This window comes from Gekko japonicus, unplaced genomic scaffold (genome assembly GCF_001447785.1).
Source record: "Gekko japonicus isolate JY-2015 unplaced genomic scaffold, Gekko_japonicus_V1.1 scaffold3523, whole genome shotgun sequence".
NCBI lineage: Eukaryota > Metazoa > Chordata > Lepidosauria > Squamata > Gekkonidae > Gekko > Gekko japonicus.
Genome location: NW_015166535.1, coordinates 8403 through 29538, shown reverse-complemented (window position 1 = coordinate 29538; position 21136 = coordinate 8403). Strand labels below are relative to the sequence as shown.

Here is a 21136-nt window from a genome sequence, read left to right as displayed (position 1 = left end):
AGTGATCGATACACCAGCAGGATGGTGAGCTTACAAACTGCCTGAATAGTCCCTGTGCTTGCAGGTGGCTTTGGGTCCTGTGGCAATTGCCGAACGCTTTGTGTCAGGGCATGGAGAACAGGATTTGACCCACCCCACCCCCTCTTTTCACACACATCCACATTATACAAGCTGGGAACCCCAGAAACACATCCTAGCATCTCTAGTTAAAGGTATTTAAATTGATACAACTGGGAAAGTTGTCTGGCTGCCATAATGGAGAGCTTCTTCCAGGGGCAGTAACAAAAGCTGGACTTGATGAAACAGTGTTGTAACTCAGGAGGAAGCAGTTCAACCCGTTCTGGCTTTTAGAGGGGAAAGCAAAGGCCAGGGGTCATGGAGCCCCCCCCCACCCCTGGTCCAAAACAGTCCAGTGGCACCTTTAAGACCAAGTTTTATTCAGGTACAAGCTCTCCCTCCTCTGTGAGGGCAGATCTACATGTTCCCCCCCCCCCAATAGCTAGCAATCCAAAACAGTCCAGTGGAGCCTGAGCGGTGGGTTCTGCCTTCTGACACACTTCCGGTGATGCCAGGGGGTGTGGCATATGCAAATGAGTTATGCTAATGAGTTATGCTAATGAGCTCCTGCACCTCTTTTTAGTGTGCCGTTAGTGCGAGCTAGCTCACAGTTTTTTAGCCTCCAGCTCACACACTTTTTTGTCTTCGCTCAGGAAGGATGGGGCTCCAGGGCGAACTAATTGATGCAATCTCTCGCTCACCACTTTAATGCCCGTAGCTCACAAAGTGACATTTTTGCTCACAAGACTCCACAGCTCAGAGGGACCTTTGGTTGTGTTGCATAGACAGTTCTGACACCAGTTTACATGACGAGAAAATGCACACTGGGCAAGAGAATCGGTATTCTGAGAGATCTGCTGAGTGATGCTGGGCTTTCTGCCAGTTCACGGTAGCCCAGGAGGACTATGGAATCATTCTGAACTGATAACCAGAACTCTCTAGAGTAAGTTCATAGGGACTGAAGTCCGGGTTAATCTACAATCCTGTTAATAATCTCAGCAACAGAGCACACGCCTTTTATGCAGCTCAAGACGCTGAACTGCAGGCTGTGGAAGGTCGGTAGTTCAGCAGTTCGAGACCCGAGTGTGCCGCATGACGGAGTGAGCTCCCGTCTCTAGTTCCAGCTCCTGCCAACCTAGCAAGAAATTGCAAGACGATAAATAGGTACCACTTCAGTGGGAAGGGAACAGTGTTCCGTGCGCCTTGGTGTTTAGTCATGCCGGCCACATGACCACGGAAACGTCTTCGGACAGCGCTGGCTCTTCGGCTTTGAAACGGAGATGAGCACCGCCACCCTAGAGTTGGACTCGACTGGCTTTCGAGCAAGGGAACCTTTAACTTTACCTTTTTAGGGGACACCCATTCCCGCCCTGCTTGCGGCTGTTGTGGTGTGGGTATTCTTCACACAGCCCCTTGTGGAAGCAGCCAGAGTGATTCAGATATGCATGTTAAACCGGGGGAGGGGAGAGAGACTTCGGCAAAACACAGGCTTAGATTACATGTAGCATGATCCAGTTCAGCCCTGGCCTGGGTGGCCCAGGCTAAACAGGTCTTGTAGACTTCAGACATTAAGCAGGGTTGTCCCTGGCTAGTATTTGGATGGACATAAGGACATAAGAGAAGCCCATGTTGGATCAGGCCGATGGCCCATCCAGTCCAACACTCTGTGTCACACAGTAGCCAAAAATACCAGGTGCCCTCAGGAGGTCCAGCAGTGGGGTCAGGACACTAGAAGGCCTCCCACTGTTGCCCCCCCCAAGCACCAAGAATACAGAGCATCCCTCTCCCCAGTCCCTATCTATACCTTGTGGCTAATAGCCACTGATGGACCTCTGCTCCACATGTTTATCTAATCCCCACTTGAAGCCGTCCATGCTTGTAGCCGCCACCACCTCCTGTGGCAGTGAATTCCATGTGTTCATCACTCTGAGTGAAGGACTTCCTTTTATTCATTCTAACCCGACTGCTCAGCAGTTTCATGGAGTGCCCACAAGGAGTTCTTGTCTTGTGAGAAAGGGAGAAAAGCACCTCTTTCTCTACCTGCTCTTTCCCATGCATAATCTTATAAACCTCGATCATGTCACCCCTCAGTCGTCGTTTCTCCAAGCTAAAGAGCCCTAAGCGCCTTAACCTTTCCTCATAGGGAAAGGGTTCCAACCCTTTTATCATTCGAGTTGCCCTTTTCTGCACTTTTTCCAAAGCTATAATATCCTTTTTAAGGTGTGGTGACCAGAACTGCACACAGTACTCCAAATGAGGTAGCACCATTGATTTATAAAGGGGCATTATGATATTGGCTGGTCTGTTTTCAATTCCCTTCCTAATAATCCCCAGCATAGCATTGGCCTACTTTATTGCAGTCACACACTGTCTCGACATTTTCAGTGATGGGAGACCTCCAACGAATACCAGAGACAAGGAGGCAGCCAATGGCAAACCACCTCTAAAAATCTCTTGCCTTGACTGCAGTGACTTGACGGTACTTTCTACCACCATGTTCCAGGTCCACACTCTCTCTGCTCAAAGGCCAAAGTCACAAATGCAGGTTCGCCATGACTTCTAATAGTAATCATGCTATGTGTAATAGCATTGATTTCACCTCTGCTAGATGCTGCCAGAATCTTCTAACCACCCAGGCAATATTCTACATTCTCTCATATTCTCAAATAAGATCTGTGGCTCAGAGGTAGAACATCTGCTTGGCATGTAAAAGAATCTTTTTAGCTCCTTAAGGTCCTGCCAGCCCAAAGCCAGCAATGGCGACAAGAGCCATTACCAGACCAGAGCGTACAAGGACCTAGATCAAAGAGACTCCCCGCATCTGAAACTATTCAGCAGAAAAACGTAAACAAAGAAGTTTCAAAAGAAAAGACAAGTGCAAAAAGCGGAGGTGGGAAGCGGCAGCAAGACGGCAAAGCTCCACAGCCAGAAAGAGAAACCTCTCGGAGCGGGAGGGGAAACCGTACCCTGGATAAATCAGCCTGTAAAATACTGAAACAAGAAGATAAGTAGAAACTCTGCTGTTAGAAACCCACCCAATTTAACCTGAGCACAGTGGGCTTCACTATATACCGCATAGAGGAACCTAAGAACTTTTAAAAAACTTTTACCTTAATATAAACAATGTCGCAGCATGGGGGGGGGGGGGGGAAATGTCCAGAGCCAAACAACAGCAGGGAATACCAGTACAGCATCACTGATCACAAGACCAGGAAATACCACAGACATAGCTGGTACAATTTCTGAAGCCTTGCGCCCCCTGCTGGACCAGCTGAAAAAATCTCAATTTGCAAAAGAAGAAGAAGAAGAACATCTCTCCTTATATATAATTGAGTAAGAACATTCTATATGAACATTCTAAATTTGGCCCCTTTAGTGTATGGACACTTGAACTGTCAGTCAGAAGACACTGGCTGGGTTGACTGGCTGCTTTGTGCAGTCCCGCCCAGCGTTTCAAGGTCTTTTGCATATGGAAGCTGATTGGACTTCACTGCATTCCACACCTCAAACTCACCCCCTCCCCACAAGGCAGTTGGAATGTCAGTTGCATATGGAACCTTCAAGGTCTTTTGCATATGGAAGCTGATTGGACTTCACTCCATTCCACACCTCATACTCACCCCCCCCCCCCCCGCAAGGCAGTTGGAATGTCTGGGGTTGTGTAGGTCCCAGGATCATGTTTTAAAAGCTGCCTGGGGGATTATGGACCATTCACACACTTTCAACCTTAACATACCTCATAGGGGGAGAGGAGAATGATGACAGCTGCTTTCCCTAGGTGGAGGCTGGGGGGGGTGGAAGTAAACTTGAAGACAGACAGGCAGATAAAGGTTAGGCTGATGGTTGCCTGGAAAGGACATAGGGTTGCCAACTCCAGGTTGGAAAATTCCAGGATATTTTAGGAATGAAGCCTGCTGAGGGTGGGGTCTGAGGAGGAGGAAGAGGAAGAGGAGGACCTCAGACAGATACAATGCCATACTCCCCACCCTCCAAACAAGCTGTTGCCAGTCTCCAGGTGACAGCTGGAGAGCTCTTAAAGCTCTGGTGCTACTTCAAAGTGCTGCAATTTATTGACAGAGTAGTGTTTTGGCAAATCTTTAGGAATTGTTTGGTGCATTTACGATGGGGCACCCACCCAGAGCCTCTGGCATTTTCTCACTCTGCTGACATCAAAACCAATTTAAGGCAAAATAAGAGGCTACTGAGAGGGGAGGAAATAAAGTTGCCAGCTTTAGGTATGGAAATTCCTGGAGATTTGAGGAGTGGAGGCCGGAGAGGGGGACCTCAGACAGGTTACAGTGCCATAGACTCCACCCTCCAACCCAGCTATTTGCTCCTGGGGAACTATTGTTGCCAATCTTGGCCCAGCAGCCATCAAACCATTCTCTTCAAGCCCCTGCTGTGCAGCAGACTTTCCCCTAGGGTTGCCAATCTCCAGGTGGGACCTGGAGATCTCCCACTGCTACAATTGATTTCCAGATGACAGAGATCAGTTTCCCCTGGAGAAAATGGCTGCTTTGGAGGGTAGACCCTATGACATTATACCTGCTGAGTCCTTCCGCCCCCCCCCAATGCTGCCCTCTACAGAATCTACCCCCCAACACTCCAGGTATTTCCCTCCTTATAGCTGGCAACCCTACTTTCCCCTCAGTGCCTGATGGTAGGCAACTTAGTTTGGTCCAGTCACCTACTTTGGCCTTTGGGAGAAAACATATTGGGGCCAATCCTGATAGGGTTGCCAACTCCCGATGGGAAATTCCTGGAGATTTGAGGGATGGAGCCTGAAGAGGGTGAGGTTTGAGGAGGGGTGGGACCTCAGACAGGTACAATGCCATAGACTCCACCCTCCAAACCACTCAGTCCCTCATGGGGAACCATTGTTGCCAATCTCCAGGTGAGGGCTGGAGACCACTCAAAATTACAATTGCTCTGCAGAAGGGAGGGCGGAAGTCAGCTGAAGTCAAAGGGGCAGATAATGGTAGGTTGATGGTTAGCTGGGAAGGAGATGGGGTTGCCAACTCCAGGCTGGCAAATTCCTGGGGATTTGAGGGGTGGAGCCTGGAGAGGGTGGGGTTTGCGGAGGGGTGGGACCTCAGACAGGTAGAATGCCATAGACTCCACCCTCCAAACCAGCCATTTCATCCTGGGTAACAATTGTTGCCAATCTCCAGGTGAGGGCTACAGATCACTCAAAATTACAACTGCTCTTCAGGGAGCAGAGATCAGTTCCTCTGGAGAAAACAGTGGACTCTGTCATTATACCCTGCTGAGGTCACCACAGCAAAATGACACTGTTTGCCCAAAGCCAGACCACTCCCCCAGAGCCTCTTTCTAGATCTCGTTGTATTTATTTCCACAACGGGCTTTACTGCTAGTAAGAACATAAGAGACGCCAATGTTGGATCAGGCCAAAGGCCCATCCAGTCCAACACTCTGTCTGTCAGACAGTGGCCAGAAATACCAGGTGCCATCAGGAGGTCCAGCAGTGGGGCCAGGACACTAGGAGCCCTCCCACTGTTGCCCCCCCCAAGCACCAAGAATACAGAGCATCCCTTGCCCCAGAGCCCCTATCTATACCTTGTGGCTAATAGCCACTGATGGACCTCTGCTCCAGATGCTTATCTAATTCCCTCCCACCCAGACTGCAAATACTTTGTCTTCTTTATTGCATTCTGGCTGATGAAGAATCCTGTCTAGGTCGGAATTTCGCATGGTCCCAAAGTCAGTCCAAGAAGCCGAAAATATACGTCTCCTTGATACCTCAAACAGCTTCTCCTGCTTACCTGATTTGCAGCCCTGTAGGCCGTGAAGCTGACTCGGTTTCCCCGACTGAAGAGGGAGACTCTGCAAGGGAGACTCTGCCGGTGCTTCTTATTGCCTTTGAGTTTTCGTGAAAGCGCTGCCCTGTTTGCCTCTCAGGGAGGGGAGATGCCCCAAATATACCGGGGGAAGGAAAAACAAGCCAGCCATGGCAGGTTCTGCACATCCCATCCGAGAATCTCGTGCAAGAAGCGCCTGGAGTTCTGGCCTCAGAAGGGGCATGCTTCGACCTTTAGCAGGCTCACAGACAAGTGAGATGCAACCATCGGTTCTTGAAGCTCCCAGACTCACCTTGGAGAGACAAAGGAGCCCAGACATAGGTTCCCATTCAGAAACAATGCTGATGCTTCATTCATGGACCAAAATAAAAGGCTGTCCTATAGCCCAGGGCAAGACCCCCGTTCCCCCCCTTCTTTGTCCCCCTCCATTCCAGGCAGCTCAGAGAAGACTGTGTTGTCTGTGGCCTGTAAATTTCTACTCCCTTGAAGATGCGCACACCACACTCTGGAGGAAGCACCGGGGGGCTGCCTCGGCTGATGGAGCTGGCGGGGAGGAGGATTTATAAACTGGGGACCCCGGAGAGATGCTGCAGTCGAGGGATGCTCAGCCAGCTGGGGAGGCAGGAAACGCACAATGGTGGGATCAACTCCTGATTCTCCACGTGAGCTACGGGAGAGATTAGTTCCTATGTGATACCGGACCTCCTCTAAGGACGGTTCCGAATGTCCAACTCAGACTTATGTACGACAGTGGGCGTGGCGTGAGTAATTTTCCCGTGTATACAGAGGGCAGATTGGTCAACGAACGCTCCTATTTCCCAGGAAGTGAGACAACACACTAGGTTTAATGAGTAAATGTTGCCTTTTACTAAGCAGTTTTCTTTCATACGAAAAACAGATGCACACGCAGATTCACACAAGTTCCTTAGTTACAATAGTATATAGAAAGCAATCAGCATGGAAAAATAACAAATTCAACAGACAAGGGGGATAACATAGCAGGATATCGCTTATACTTATCTGAGGTCCAAGCTGAGAAGAAATCTCCTCGTAGCAGGAATGGGGCAGCCTAAGTATCAGCGGGTAGACTCTAAAAACACACGGACTGGTCCGGCCAAGCCACGTGCAGGTTCTCAGGTCGCGACTCCTGAGAACGCAGTAAGAATCACCTGCAGCACTTAGGTTGCAAGGTAAGGGAGGGGTGGGTTAACCAGAGAAACAAAGGCTGTGTCTCTCTTTTTAAAAGCTTGTTTTGGGGTTGGCTTAAGGCCAATAAACCCTTAGGGTCCGTCCTCTTTACTATGGCTATAGGTTAAAGAGTTGTGACGTCCTAATCGAGGGGAAGGGGGCAATATGCAGGTGCTCTACCCTAACTTCAAAGAGAGCCATGTGGCCAGGTGTGAAACCGTTGTTTCCATTGGCAACCTTTGACTTGCAGAGATGTGCCTGCTCCAGAGGCAATAAAGGAAGTCTTCTTTGTGATGCCAAACCAGATAGCAGGGCGGGTTACGTGGTTTCCCACAGTTCAGCAATGGTGGGGAAACCCGTTGTTCTGCCAAGTTTCCAACTGAGCAACAATGGCGTTTGTCTCCTTTGTCCAGAGGTACGCTGGGAAAGTGCAGGGAAGCACGTGTCCTGTGGCACAAGCCTTGCTCATCCAAACGCAGGCATGAGATGCAAGCAAGCCATACAACCACAAAGCAATCCCCTTATCCCACAAGCACAGATGTATAGACAATTGACAGACATAGCACCAGCACAGTACAGACAGTGCAGTTACAAGCCAAGGTTACATATGCCAAGGGCAGCGCTGGGTCCCAAGGCTGACTTGAGGTCCTTCCCACTTCTCGGGAAGAGCCAGCCCCTGGGCCCAGATAGGAGTGCCTGACTGGAGGTGTGTGAACGACACATTCTTCAAAGCTGCAGTGCCCCCCAGCGATAAGGCATGAGGGAATGAGGGGCACGGGAGGCCAAGTTTCCGGGGTTGAGAGAACTGGTGTAATTCTGATAGGAAATAGGAGGGAGGATCTTTCTGAAGCACACACACTTTCGAGGAGAGATGTGCAATATGCACATCAGGGCAGGACAGAAAGAAACACACTTGTTTTATTTAATTTTAGGTGTTTCTACCCCACTCGTTCTCCAGTGGGAACCCCAAGTGGCTTGCAACTTTGCCCTCCCTGCCTCCTCCTTATCCTTGTGAAATCATCAACACGTGAAGTCGCCATGTACTGAATCAGTCCCTTGCTCCCCCAAGGTCAGGTATTGTCTAGGTCTGCTATCCTTTTGGGGGGGGGCCTGGAGTTCTCCCGGTATTATGGACTGCAGAGCTCAGCTCCCTGGGGGGGGCCCTGCTTTGGAGTATGGATTGTGTGGCATTGTTCCCTCCTGAGGTCCATCCCCTCCCCAAACCCCACACTCCCCAAGCTCCACCCCCCCAAATCTCCAGGTATTTCCCAACCCAAAGATGGCAACCATAGCACTGTCTACTCAGGGGAGGAAGAGGTACATTGGCTCGTGGAGGCTTTGCTCGGTCTTGACGACAAAGAGGATCACAAGGTTTCCAAAGAGAGTCAAGACATAGAGCACGCAGAGAGGGAAGGCCACCCAAGAGCTTCTCTCTCGCATGCCAGGAATGCCAATGAGGACAAAGGTCTGGTGATTCACAGCGCTGTCGTTGAAGCTGATGGTCAACATCTCCCAAAGGCATGCGGTGGAAAGATGCTCATGAATGGAGATGTTGCTGCTGTGTGGCCTTGGCTGAACCAGAGTTTTCAGTCAGCATCTGCCAAATGGAAATACTGGTCACTGTGTTGCCAAATTGTAAGCGCCGCATAAATTATTACTTGGATAGCAAACCAGGTAGAGGAATCTTAGGGATCACCTTGTAATGATTCCATTTGTGGTGTGTGTGTTTCTTTAAATGTTTAGTGTGGCTGCAGTATTGTAAGGAGAGTGATAGAAGGAACCATTCACAAGCATTCTTTGGGTGCGAGCTGTCAACCAGTTACAGATCCACCTAACAGTCATAGGATCCAAACCACATTTTCCCAATTTGTCAACAAGAATATTTATGTGAAACTTTATCAAAAGCCTTACTGAAATCAAGATAAACTATGTCTACAGCATTCCCCTGATCCAGCAAGGTAGTAACTTTCTCAAAAAAAGAGACAAGGTTAGTCTGACATGACTTGTTATTGAGAAACCCATACTGGCTTTTAGTAACTGTCTGTTTGATGATTTGTTCTAAATCTTTCCCAGGTATATTTTATTTTTATTTTATTTTATTTATTTATTTTTGGATTTCTATCCCGCCCTCCCCGAAGGCTCAGGGCGGCTAACAGCGAGGCACAAGTGCCAAAGTTAAAACAGATAAAAACAGCATAAAACAGAATAAAACAATATAATACAAACACCAAAGTGTCAGTGCTCGATCTGTCACAAGATGGGGTAAATCTTAATCCAACGGCAACGTTCCAATAACCTGTCATCCCGTCTCCTTCCAGGGTCACCTCGCACCCCGATGGAACCACATAGTGGTGGTAGTGGTGCGATGATGCATAGACATCAAGCTGATGGGTCAGTTACCCGGATCCTCCTTTCCCCCCTTCTTGAAGATGGAGACAACATTTGCCCGCCTCCAGTCTTCTTTGGCTCAGGGATAGGGACTGATGGGGTAGTTGGTACACCAGCCGAATCTGTGCCAGGTACAAATACTCAAAACTAGAATGCTGAGGGTCAGGGCTCTGGGGAGAGAGATGGAGTTCCCATAGACAGACAGCCCCTCAAGTTTATGCAGGTGCTGAGAACCCGGGAGGCTGTAACAGAGGCAGGATCATACCACCTCCATCACCCACCTGGAGGGTGGGGTGGGGAACAGAAAACTCAGCTTGCCGACGAAGGAAGCTCATCTAATAGTTTGTTCTGACCATTTTCAAATGAACCACCTCACTTGTTTATTTATTTATATTAATTTATTTTTCATATTTGTATCCCGCCCTCCCCAATGGGCTCAGGGCGGCTTGCCTTACCGCAAAGTGCTTTGCAGCTTGAAACATTTTCCTTCCACTCTGCTCCTCCGATCTCTGTGCTATGACATGCACCATTTAACAATAAAGGTTTCTAACCTTACTTCCCACTCTCTAAATGCAACGAGTGTCGAAACAAGGCAGGATGAAAAGTCGGTGAGCTTAGGGCAGAGCTTTTGAAGAGCTCAGGGCAAAACTCATAATCTTGGGCAGGGTGGTCTGTTAGAATCACAGAATCGCACAATCATAGAGTTGGAAGGGACCTCCGGGGTCATCTAGTTCAACCCACAGCACAAGGCAGGAAATTCACAAATACCTCCTCCTCTCACACCTGCAGTGACTGCTGTTCCATGTCCAGAAGATGACCAGAAACCTCCAGGATCTCCAGCCAAACTGGCCTGGAGGAAAATTGCTTCCTCACCCCAAAGTGGCGATCAGCCTTTTCCTGAGAATGTAAGAAAGAGCCACAAGACCCAAGCCCTGAGGCAGCCCTTCCTGCCCCTCCCTCTCATGATCTGCCTAAGTTCACAGAATCCGCATTGCTGTCAGATGGCCATCGAGCCTCTGCTTGAAAACCTCCCAGGAAGGAGAGCCCACCATCTCCCGGGGAAGCCTGTTCCACTGAGGAACCACTCTGTCAGGAAGTTCTTCCTAATATTTAGTTGGAAACACTTTTGATTTAATTTCAACCCATTGGTTCTTCAGAGAACCAATGTGTGTGTGTGTGTTCACACCTGACGCTTTTGTTGTTGTTCAGTCGCACAGTCGAGTCCGACTCTTCGCGACCCCATGGACAAGATCACGCCAGGCCCTCCTGTCTTCCGCCGTCCTCTGACGTTGGCTCAACTTCATGTTCATTGCATCGATGACACTGTCTAACCATCTCATCCTTTGCCGTCCCTGTCTTCTTTGACCTTCAACCTTTCCCAGCATCAGGGTCTTCTCCAGTGAGGGCTCCCTTCTCATTTGGTGGCCTGACACTGCCTTATACTAAATCAGACTCTTGGTCCATCAAGGTCAGTATTGTCTACTCTGACAGGCAGTGGCTCTCCAGGGTCTCAGGCAAAGAGGTCTTTCACATCTGCCTGCTCCTATTAACTGGAGATGATGAGGACTGAACCTGGGACAATCCGCATGCAAAGCAGAGGCTCTTCCACTGAGCCGCCGTCACTTCCCTAACAATAACATCACGCGCACAAGTAAAGAAACACAGAAGTACCCCGGAAAAAGGAGCTACAGTTCAGACAGACCTGGAGGTAGAAAATGCCCATTTTATGGCACAGAACTGATGCTGGAGGACTGGAATAGAAGGAGGGTAAGTCGGAGAGTTGCTGTCCCTCCAGGCTTATCTCGGTTGCTCAGACTTTCTTGAGTGAGACCATTCTGAGGATCCTGCTGTAGATCTGCTTGGTTTTGATGCAGTAAATGACGGGGTTCATTAAGGGTGGGAAGAGGATGTAGATGTTGCCCATGATGACATGGAGAAGGGGAGAGGCGTGCCGGCCAAACCGGTGCACCACGGAGAGCCCGAGCACTGGTACGTAGAAGACCAGGACAGCGCAGAGGTGGGAGACGCAGGTGCCCAGGGCCTTGCGGTGGCCTTCGTCCCCAGAAGTCATGCCCAGGACTGCCTTCAGGATCAGGCTGTAGGAGATGAGGATGAAGAGGAGGTCAGCGCCCATGGTCAGAAGGATGAGGGTGAGACCGTAGTAACTGGTGATGTTTGTGTTGGCGCACGCGAGGCGTATCACGTCTTGGTGCACACAGTAGGAGTGAGAAAGGACTGCAACTGGGCAGTAGGGAAACTGCAGGAGGAAATACAGGCAGGGGATCAAGAGCAGGGTGCTTCTCAGCAGGAGGACCAGACCAATTCTGGCCACTCTACTGGTGGTCAGCAGAGCTGCGTACCTCAGAGGGAAGCAGATGGCCAGGAAGCGGTCCAAAGACATGGCAAAGAGCACAGCGGACTCCATGAAGGAGAAGGTGTGGATGATGAAGATCTGGGCGAGGCAGCTCCGCCGGCTGATCTTCCTCAGCTGGAACCAGAGGACTCCCATGACGGTGGGCACGGTGGTGAGGCAGAGTCCCAGGTCGGTGGTGGCCAGCATGGCCAGGAAATAGTACATGGGCTGGTGCAGGCTGGGCTCCGTCCAGACGATGTAGAGGATGGTGCAGTTGCCCAGCGCTGCCACCAGGTAGGCGGAAAAGATGGGGATGCCGATCCAGTGGTGAACCATCTCCAGCCCTGGGAAGCCGCGCAGGGTGAAAAGGATGGCGCTGTGGTTGGCGGGAGTTAACAGTGCCATGGCGAGTCCCAAGTCGTGTGTGTGTGTTTGTTTTGCTCTCAAGTCACAGCTGACTTGTGGCAACAGTGTGAGGTTTTTCAAAACAAGAGATGTTCAGAGGCGGTTTGCCCTTGCCTGCCTCTGTGATCCTGGACTTCCTCGGTGGTCTCCCATCCGAGTACCAGGCTGGGCGGACCCTGCTTAGCTTCTGAGATCTGACGAGATCGGGCTAGCACGCTCTCTCCAGGGAAGGGCGAGCCACAAGCAATGCCCCCTCTAAGCTGTGGAGTCCTGTGAGCAGAAAGTCTACTTTGTGAGCTGCTGGCATTCAAGTGGTGAACGAGCCATTTGGCTGCTGCACAAATTAGTTTGCTCCGGAGCCATCCCTTCCTGAGCGGAGACAAATGTGTGTGAGCCAGAGGCTAGAAAACTGTGAGCTGGCTCACACTCACTCAGCTTAGAGGGAACACTGGCACCATCTGTGGAAACCAGAACTATTTTGTGGCAACGGGAAATGTGCCCATCCTTTTGGGCCCGGTGCTAGGCTGAAGGATAAAAGAACATTTCCTTGGGAGCAAGAAAAAAGATTAGAAAAGTTTGAGATCTTTGACCTGAGGGTGCTTCCCTGGCCGCTTCTGGAGTCAGGAGGATACTGAAGGGATCCTTTGTCTGGTTCAGAAAGGCGGCTGTCTTGCCTGGAACTGTGGAGATATTCTTCCGGCCCAGGGCAGGACCTCCCATGTCAGCGTTCTCTGTCCCCCTCCATTCCGGGCAACTCAGAGAAGACAGTGTCGTCTGTGGCCTGTCGTTCTTAGTCCCTTGAAGATGCACATGCAACACTCTGGAGGAAGCGCCGGAGGGCTACCTTGGCTGATGGAGCTGGCGGGGAGGAGGATTTATAGACTGGGGACCGCAGAGAGATGCTGCAGTCGAGGGATGCTCAGACAACTGGGGAGGCAGAAAACCCACAATGGTGGGAGCAACAGCTGATACCAGGGGAGGCTCATCTGAGCAAACTCTGGCTCCGTTGCCCTTACCAACCAGGCTGTCTGGAGGTCCTTTTGTTTGGTGTAGTGGTTAAGTATGAGGACTCTAATCTGGGAGAACCGGGTTTGATTCCCCACTACTCCACATGCAGCTGCTGGATTGACCTTGGGCAAGCCATATCTTCTTCTTCCTCTTCTTCCTCTTCCTCTTCCTCTTCCTCTTCCTCTTCTTCTTCTTCTTCTTCTTCTTCCTCCTCCTCCTCTTCTTCTTCTTCCCAGATACATGTGGCTGAGGGGGGTGCATATGAACTGCACACGTGCTCAGGGGCCTCATTCTTCAAAGCTGCAGTCCCCCAGTGACAAGAGAAGTGGAAATGACGGGCACTTGGTGCAGAGGTTTCACCGATGAGAGAACTGGTGTAATTCTGATAGCCAGTGAGATACGGGTTTCTTTCTTGAGCACATACCCATATCGGAAGACAGACATAGAAACATAGGGCTGGAAGGGACCACAAGGGTCACCAACCCCCTGCACTACAGAGGACGTTCACAGCTATGCCCCCCCAATTCCCCAGCAACCCCAGATCTATGTCCAGACAAAGGATATGTCCTTCATGAAGAGACAGAAACAAACACATGGGCATGGGAATTCCTGCATTTCCTGCTGTTGGCATCAGCCAAATGCCTCCAAGAGGTCGAACATGCATGAACGAAGGTAGTGGCCATTTCGTCTTGTATGTCCCCAGTATGTGGTATGCTGCACCTGACCCTGGAGGTTCCACTGACCTGTAGGCATAGCCCTTGTCTCCCGGCAGCATCCCTGATCAATCACTGACCCAAGTTTGTCTGTTTAGGAGATACTGGGAAGGGATCAGATGCTGTCACATTCAAGGCACACAAATACAATGACAACAAGTAAAGCAAGATTTGGGAGCAAGGTCTAAAAACCAGTCTGGAGTCAGAGATCCAAAGGTTCAGTCCAGGGGTTAGGAGAAGGAGGGTCCAAGGCTTGGCCACTGATGCAGGATACGAGGTCTTGGTCTCAAGCTGTAGGATCAAGTAAAGGTTACCAAAGACAGAGTACAAGGCAGCAAGTCAGGGTAGGGCTCTGTTCACTGAGCAGGTCCACTCACATAGCGGTGCGGTGAGCAAAGTTGCTTCCCGGCCAAGACTTGCTCAGTGTGTTCCTTTTATCTGCCTCCTCTTGCTGACTCATCTCCCAAGGTCCAGGCGTCGCTTCTTACCACTGCGTTCATCTTCCTCCAGGTGCAGGTCTTTACTGCTTCCCTATCAGCTCGTCAATCCTGTTCCTGTAAAGACTCCACTCCAGGAATCAACACAGATCACTGTTGGGCTATCAGGCAAGCACTCTGTCTTCTCTCTAGAGCTGTCAAGCACTTTCTCCTCCTTCAACACTCTGCTGGCCCAGGAGAAACCGGCGGGGACTGATGCCCCGGCCTTTGTGTTGTCTCTTTCTTCTCCTGCCAGAATTATTTATTTATTTATTTATTATTTATTTATTATTTCAATTTATAGCCCTCCCTCCCCGCAACACGGGCTCAGGGCGGCTCACAAATAGGCATACACCAACACATAAAAACAGTTAAAACCATAAAAACCATTATTACAGAATTACAACATATTAATTATGCTGTAATTCTGTAAATAATTAGCGACCGGGCCATGACTGGGAAGCGTTCTCTCTTCCCGACGCTTCCCCCATTGGTGCCGTTTCTTGACCCAGCTGCTCAGGTGGATATTCCACCACTGTGGGGCCCGACTCCTCTGATTCCTCCTCCTCCTCCTCCTCCTCCTCCTCCAAGGAGTTGGCAGCTGGTGCTGGCCCATGGACAGATGCCCTTTAATTCTAATGAGAATTAGTATATTGCAGTGGTTAGCGTGTTGGAACTCGCAAAAGCCAGTTTGGTATAGTTGTTAGAGTTTCAGACTAGGCGCTGGGATATCTGAATTTGAATCCTTACTTGCCTATGGCCAGTCACCGTCTCTTAAACTAACCTGACTGTCCTTTGACTGATGCTGAGCTTTGACTCTGAAAGGCTCATCCCCCGAAAGCTTGGTTGGTCTCTAAGGTGCTCATGGATTCTAATCTAGAGCCAGTTTGGTGTTGTGGTTAAGTGCGTGGACTCTAATCTGGGAGAACCGAGTTTGATTCCCCACTCTTCCACTTGCAGCTGCTGGATGACCTTGGGCAAGCCCTAGTTCTGATAAGAGCTGTCCTTGAAAAAGAGCACCTCACAGGGTGTCTTCTGTTGTGGGGAGGGGAAGGGAAAGGAGTTTGTAAGCCCCTCTGAGACATTTTTGGGTAGTGAAGGGTGGGGTATAAATCCAATCTCCAATATCCTCCCCCCCCCCCTCCTCCCCCTCCTCCTCCTCCTCCTCCTCCTCCTCCTCTTCTTCTTCTTCTTCTTCTTGCTGTTCTGGTGCAGGCCAACATGGCTGCCCATCTGAAAGTATCTCACAGGTTTCTCATACAGATAATGAGGAAGGGGAGCATGATGTGGCAAGCCACTTTTGAGTCCCCATTTGGGAGCAAGGTGAGACATAAATATCTAAATAAATAACACACATTAATGTAAAAGTGCATGGTGTGCGGACAAGCTCCTCCCCCCTTTCACAAATACTAGAACTTGGGGTCACACAGTGAAGCCGATGAGCAGAAGACTCAAGGTAGATGAAGTGCTTCACACAATTAACATGTGGAACTCATGGCCACTGGATGTGGTGGTGGACTCCAGCTTAGTTTGGAGGGAGGACCAGACACTGTGTAGTAGTAGTGGTGGTTAAGACTGTTGGACAAGGAGCTGGGTTTGAATCCCCACTCATGCCAAGGAAGCTTGCTGGGTGACCTTAGGCCAGTCACACACTCTCAGCCTGACCTTCCTCACAGGGTTGTTTTGAGGATAACATGGAGCAGAGAAGAACGATGTAAGTTGCTTTGGTTCCCCATAGGGGAGAAAGGTGGAATACAAATGGAAAAAGTGTAATGAATTAACTAAATAAAAGTTCACGGTCGAAGAAAGGCATCTTCGTGGCCACAAGCCAAGATGGAAATCAGCACGCTGGTGGCAGTGCATCTGTCAAGAGTCGGCTTCCGGGGCTCACAGTAACGAAAAGGCTGTTGTCTTCACATGATGCCTGCGGACTTCCTAGAAACGTCCAGCCAATGTGAGCATTGGGATGTGAGATAACTCTATGGAGCTCTGGTCTGTTCTTGGGGTCTTCGCCTCTGGTTTCTGTGGAAAACATACTTTAATATATAACTTCCTATCTCTCCATTGGGTGAAATCCTCAGCGGTTGTGCCCTCTCCCAAGGGACCCTCCCTCCCAAATATTTTGGTCAGCTGAAAGAAAAAGCTTCCTTGTATTCTGATCCCCACTTGCAGATCAGATGGGAAGTGTGTGTTTTAAACAGCAGAGTCCAGTGAGACTGTGGGAAGAGAGGAGGCTCTGAGCCATTTAGACCCCTGCTTTCTGCTCTTCACAGAAAACAGCTGAGCAGCAGGGAGTAGAAAGCAGGGGTCTAAATGGCTCAGAGCCCTGGGGAGGTTGTTCCATGATTGTGGGGCTTCCACCGAAAAGGCCGTCTCTCATGTGCTCGCCAGACAAGCCTCTTTGATCATTGGGGCAGTCAGGAGAGCCTCCCCCTGCAAACTTAGTTCCCAGCCAGGTAATAAAATAATCTTTCAATTTATTGATAGCTCAATCCTGCAGAGCTTGCTGGCTCTGAGTGATTTACAGTTACTCAATATTACGAGGGACTAACAATGATCTGTGGGTAGGGGAGGACAACATATATACATCTGGTATCCTGGGGACAGGGCTGGTAGATGCAAGAGAGGACAGTCCTTCAGATAACCTGGTCCCAAGCCATGTAAGGCTTCAAAGTTCAAAACCTACACCTTGAACTGGTCTCTGGTCTCTTCATAAGACTTCTGAATTACTCTGGTTGCTTCTTAAGACTTTCAATAACACATGAACCTAACCAACCCTTTAACAAATCTTTTTTTTTTAATCAACTCCTGATTTACTTTCGCTGGAACATCTTGCATATCCTTTGCCGAATCTGCCGTGTTTTCACACTGTACACGATGGGATTAAGAACAGGCGGGACAGCAATGTAGATGTTGGCCATCATCATGTGGACGACGAGAGAGAGGTGTCTTCCGAACCGATGAACCGCACTGATGCCGATCATTGGGACATAAAAAATCAAGATGGCGCACACATGGGAGACGCAGGTGTTCAGGGCCCTGGAGCGTTCCTCATGGGAGGCGATGCTCAGGACAGTCTTCAGGATCAGGACATACGAGACAAGGATGATCACGACATCCAAGCATAGTGTACAAATGACTGCAATCAATCCATACAGCATATTGATCGTTATGTCCGCACAGGCCAAATGCACCATATCCTGATGGAGGCAATAGGAATGAGAGAGGACGTTGGACCCACAGAAGGGCAGGCGTTTGATCAGGAAGGGGGCAGGGAAGCAGACACAGAAACCTCTGGCCAATACGGCTAGTCCAGTTTTTCCAATCACTGTATTTGGGAGAAGCAAAGCGTATCTTAGGGGGTTCTGTATGGCAATCAGGCGGTCAAAGGCCATCGCCACAAGGATGCCAGACTCTGTCCACTGAAACAGATGGATGAAGAACATCTGGGTGAGGCAGGCAGTGAATGAGATTTCCCTGGCATCAAACCAGTAAACGCCCAGCATCGTTGGCATGGTGGCCAGGGCGAGGCCCAGATCCGAGCAGGCGAGGATGGAGAGGAAGAGGTACATGGGCTCGTGGAGGCTTTCCTCGGTCTTGATGACAAAGAGGATCACAAGGTTTCCAAAGAGAGTCAGGAGGTAGAGAAGGCAGAGAGGGAAGGCCATCCAAGAGTTGCGCTCCTGCATGCCCGGAATGCCAACGAGGATGAAGGTCTGGTGGTTCACGGTGCTGTCGTTGAATCTAATGGTTGATCTCATCCTCCAAAGGATTTGTGGTACAGTGAGATGGTGGGATTTTGAAGGCTGTGTGAATATGAACATAAGAACATGAAAAGGATAAGACCTGCAGGAGTCCCGTCTCACACAGTGGCCAGTCAGTTCCCCTGGAGGGCCAACAACAGGGCAGAGAGGCTGAGGCCTTCCCCTGATAAGAACCTCAGAAGAGCCCTGCTGGGTCACACCAGGGAGGGTCCATCCAGTCCAGCCTCCTGTCTCACACAGGGGCCAGTCAGTTCCTCTAGAGGGCCAGCAACAGGGCAGAGAGGCCGAGGCCTTCCCCTGAGAAGAACCTCAGAAGAGCCCTGCTGGATCAGACCTGTTGTTGGCCCTCCAGAGGAAATGGTTGGCTGCAACATGAGGCAGGATGCTGGGCTAGATGGACCCTCCCCGGTCTGACCCAGCAGTGGTTAAGTGAGCAGACTCTAATCTGGGAGAACCCGGTTTGATTCCCCACTCCTCCACTTGCACCTGGCTGGATGACCTTGGGCAAGCCCTAGTCCTGTCAGAGCTGTCCTTGAAAAAGAGCAGTTTCTCTCAGAGCTCTCTCAGCCCCACCTACCTCACAGGGTGTCTGTCTGTTGTGGAGAGGGGAAGGGAACGGAGTTTGTAAGCTGCTCTGAGACTCCTCTGGGTAGTCAAGGGTGGGGTATAAATCCAATCTCTTCTTATCTTCTTATTATAGAACTAGCAGTAAAGCCCGTTGTGAAAGCAATACAACGGGATCTAGAAAGAGGCTCTGGGGCAGTGCTCTGGCTTTGGGCAAAAAGTGTCAATTTGCTGTGGTGATCTCAGCAGGGTATAATGACAGAGTCCACTGTTTTCTCCAGAGGAACTGATCTCTGCTACCTGAAGAGCAGTTGTAATTGTGAGTGATCTGTAGCCCTCACCTGGAGATTGGCAGCAATTGTTACCCAGGACAAAGTGGCTGGTTTGGAGGGTGTAGTCTATGGCATTCTACCTGTCTGAGGTCCCACCCCTCTGCAAACCCCACCCTCTCCAGGCTCCACCCCTCAAATCCCCAGGAATTTGTCAGCATGTAGTTGGCAACCCCATCTCCTTCCCAGCTAGCCACCAACCTACCATTATCTGCCCCTTTGACTTCAGCTGACTTCTGCCCTCCCTTCTGCAGAGCAGTTGTAATACTGAGTGCTCTCCAGCCCTCACCTGGAGATTGGCAACAATGGTTCCCTATGTGGGACTGACTGGTTTGGAGGGTGGAGTCTATGGCAGTGTACCTGTCTGAGGTCCCACCCCTCCTCAAACCTCACCCTCTTCAGGCTCCATCCCTCAAATCTCCAGGAATTTCCCATCTGGAGTTGGCAACCCTATCAGGACTGGCCCCAATGTGTTTTCTCCCAAAGGCCAAAGTAGGTGACAGGACCAAGCTTAGTTGCCTACCAACAGGCACTGAGGGGAATGTAGGGTTGCCAGCTCTAAGGAGGGAAATACCTGGAGGTTTGGGGGGTGGATTCTGTAGAGGGCAGCATTGGGCGGAGCGGAAGGACTCAGCAGGTATAATGTCATAGGGTCTACCCTCCAAAGCAGCCATTTTCTCCAGGGGAAACTGATCTCTGTCATCTGGAAATCAATTGTAGCAGTGGGAGATCTCCAGGTCCCACCTGGAGATTGGCAACCCTAGGGGAAAGTCAGCTGCACAGCAGGGGGTTGAAGAGAATGGTTTGATGGCTGCTGGGCCAAGATTGGCAACAATAGTTCCCCAGGAGCCCCATCGTAAATGCACCAAACAATTCCGAAAATTCCAACTGCCTTGTGGGGGGGGGGTGAGTTTGAGGTGTGGAATGGAGTGAGGTCCAATCAGCTTCCATATGCAAATGACCTTGGAACGCTGGGCGGGACTGCACAAAGCAGCCAGTCAACCCAGCCAGTGTCTTCTGAGTGGCAGTTCTTCCGGCCTAACACTAAGGAGGCCAAATTTAGAATGTTGCGAAATAGAACGTTGGTATTCAATTATTATAAGGGAGAGATGTTGGAAGGGACCTTGCAGGTCATCTAGTCCAACCCCCTGCACTCTGCAGGAGCATAGGTGAAAGATAGCCCTACATACCTACAACATACTCGAGAGATGGTCATCCAACCTCCACTTGAAAACGTCCAGTGAAGGAGCCTCCACCACTTTCTTCTTCTTCTTAAAAATCACAAACTGAGCTGCTTTTTGTAGCTTATTTAACTCCAAGTGCTGTGGCCAGGACAATTTTTGTTTTGGCACTCACTGGTATCAGCATCTGAGGTATCAGTGCCACACTGCAAAACGACTGGTTGTGGCCAGGGGCGGATCTACTGTGAAACTAATGAAGCTTAATCTTCAAGGTGCCTAATCCTGAAGGGGCGCTGAAGCATTTTTTTTTTTAAATGAGTGCATTTTTCAACAAAACTGATGGAGTGTTTTAAAGTATTTGTTATTAAAATAAGGCTATTTTAGTGACAGAATCATAAGCCAAAGGGCTGAAGTACTTAATATTTAGCTTAGAATATGCTCTAATACCCATTTCATATCCTTGTTGGATGTTGCCCTATTGTTGCTGGTTAAGAAGGGGCTCCCATTACAGTTCAAGCTTCAGGGTCCCAAAAATGTAGGTCCGCCAGTTGTGGCAGTGTAGCTAAAATGATTCAATCTCCCCTCTGGCTGAATCTGCATTTGTCTTTCCCACCGGTGTCCCAGCCTTTTGACTCCATCTTCAAAAAAGCCACCTACATTTGGTGTTGTTTTCACACCTCAACAGTGCTAGCATACTTTTGCACGTCTGCGTGTGTTTAGTGCCCTTTCATGGTGGCTCCACTGTCATTGCACTTCCCCACTGCTTTAAAAGAATCTTCTCCAAACAACATCCAAACAAGCATAGAGAAAGACAGTGATGGTATCGGCATTTGCATTTTTAAATTAATTTCATGCTGCTGTGACGCCGCCTTTCTCTATGCTTGTTTGAAT

The 21136-nt window shown here is 49.8% G+C and overlaps 2 protein-coding genes across 2 annotated transcripts; both read right to left on the bottom strand.

The window, feature by feature from the left end:
- Nucleotides 1-11262: 11262 nt before the first annotated feature.
- On the bottom strand, nt 11263-12210 carry LOC107111336 (olfactory receptor 51V1-like). Its single transcript, XM_015412299.1, has one exon. It carries the CDS (start codon nt 12208-12210, stop codon nt 11263-11265), a length of 948 nt encoding a protein of 315 aa, XP_015267785.1.
- A 5010-nt stretch (nt 12211-17220) lies between these two features.
- On the bottom strand, nt 17221-18168 carry LOC107111334 (olfactory receptor 51H1-like). The gene has a single exon (XM_015412298.1). It carries the CDS (start codon nt 18166-18168, stop codon nt 17221-17223), a length of 948 nt encoding a protein of 315 aa, XP_015267784.1.
- Nucleotides 18169-21136: the final 2968 nt, after the last annotated feature.

Coding starts and splice junctions, on each gene's coding strand:
- LOC107111336 (XM_015412299.1), bottom strand. CDS start 12,210: ATGGCACTGTTAACTCCCGCCAACCACAGCGCCATCCTTTTCACCCTG.
- LOC107111334 (XM_015412298.1), bottom strand. CDS start 18,168: ATGAGATCAACCATTAGATTCAACGACAGCACCGTGAACCACCAGACC.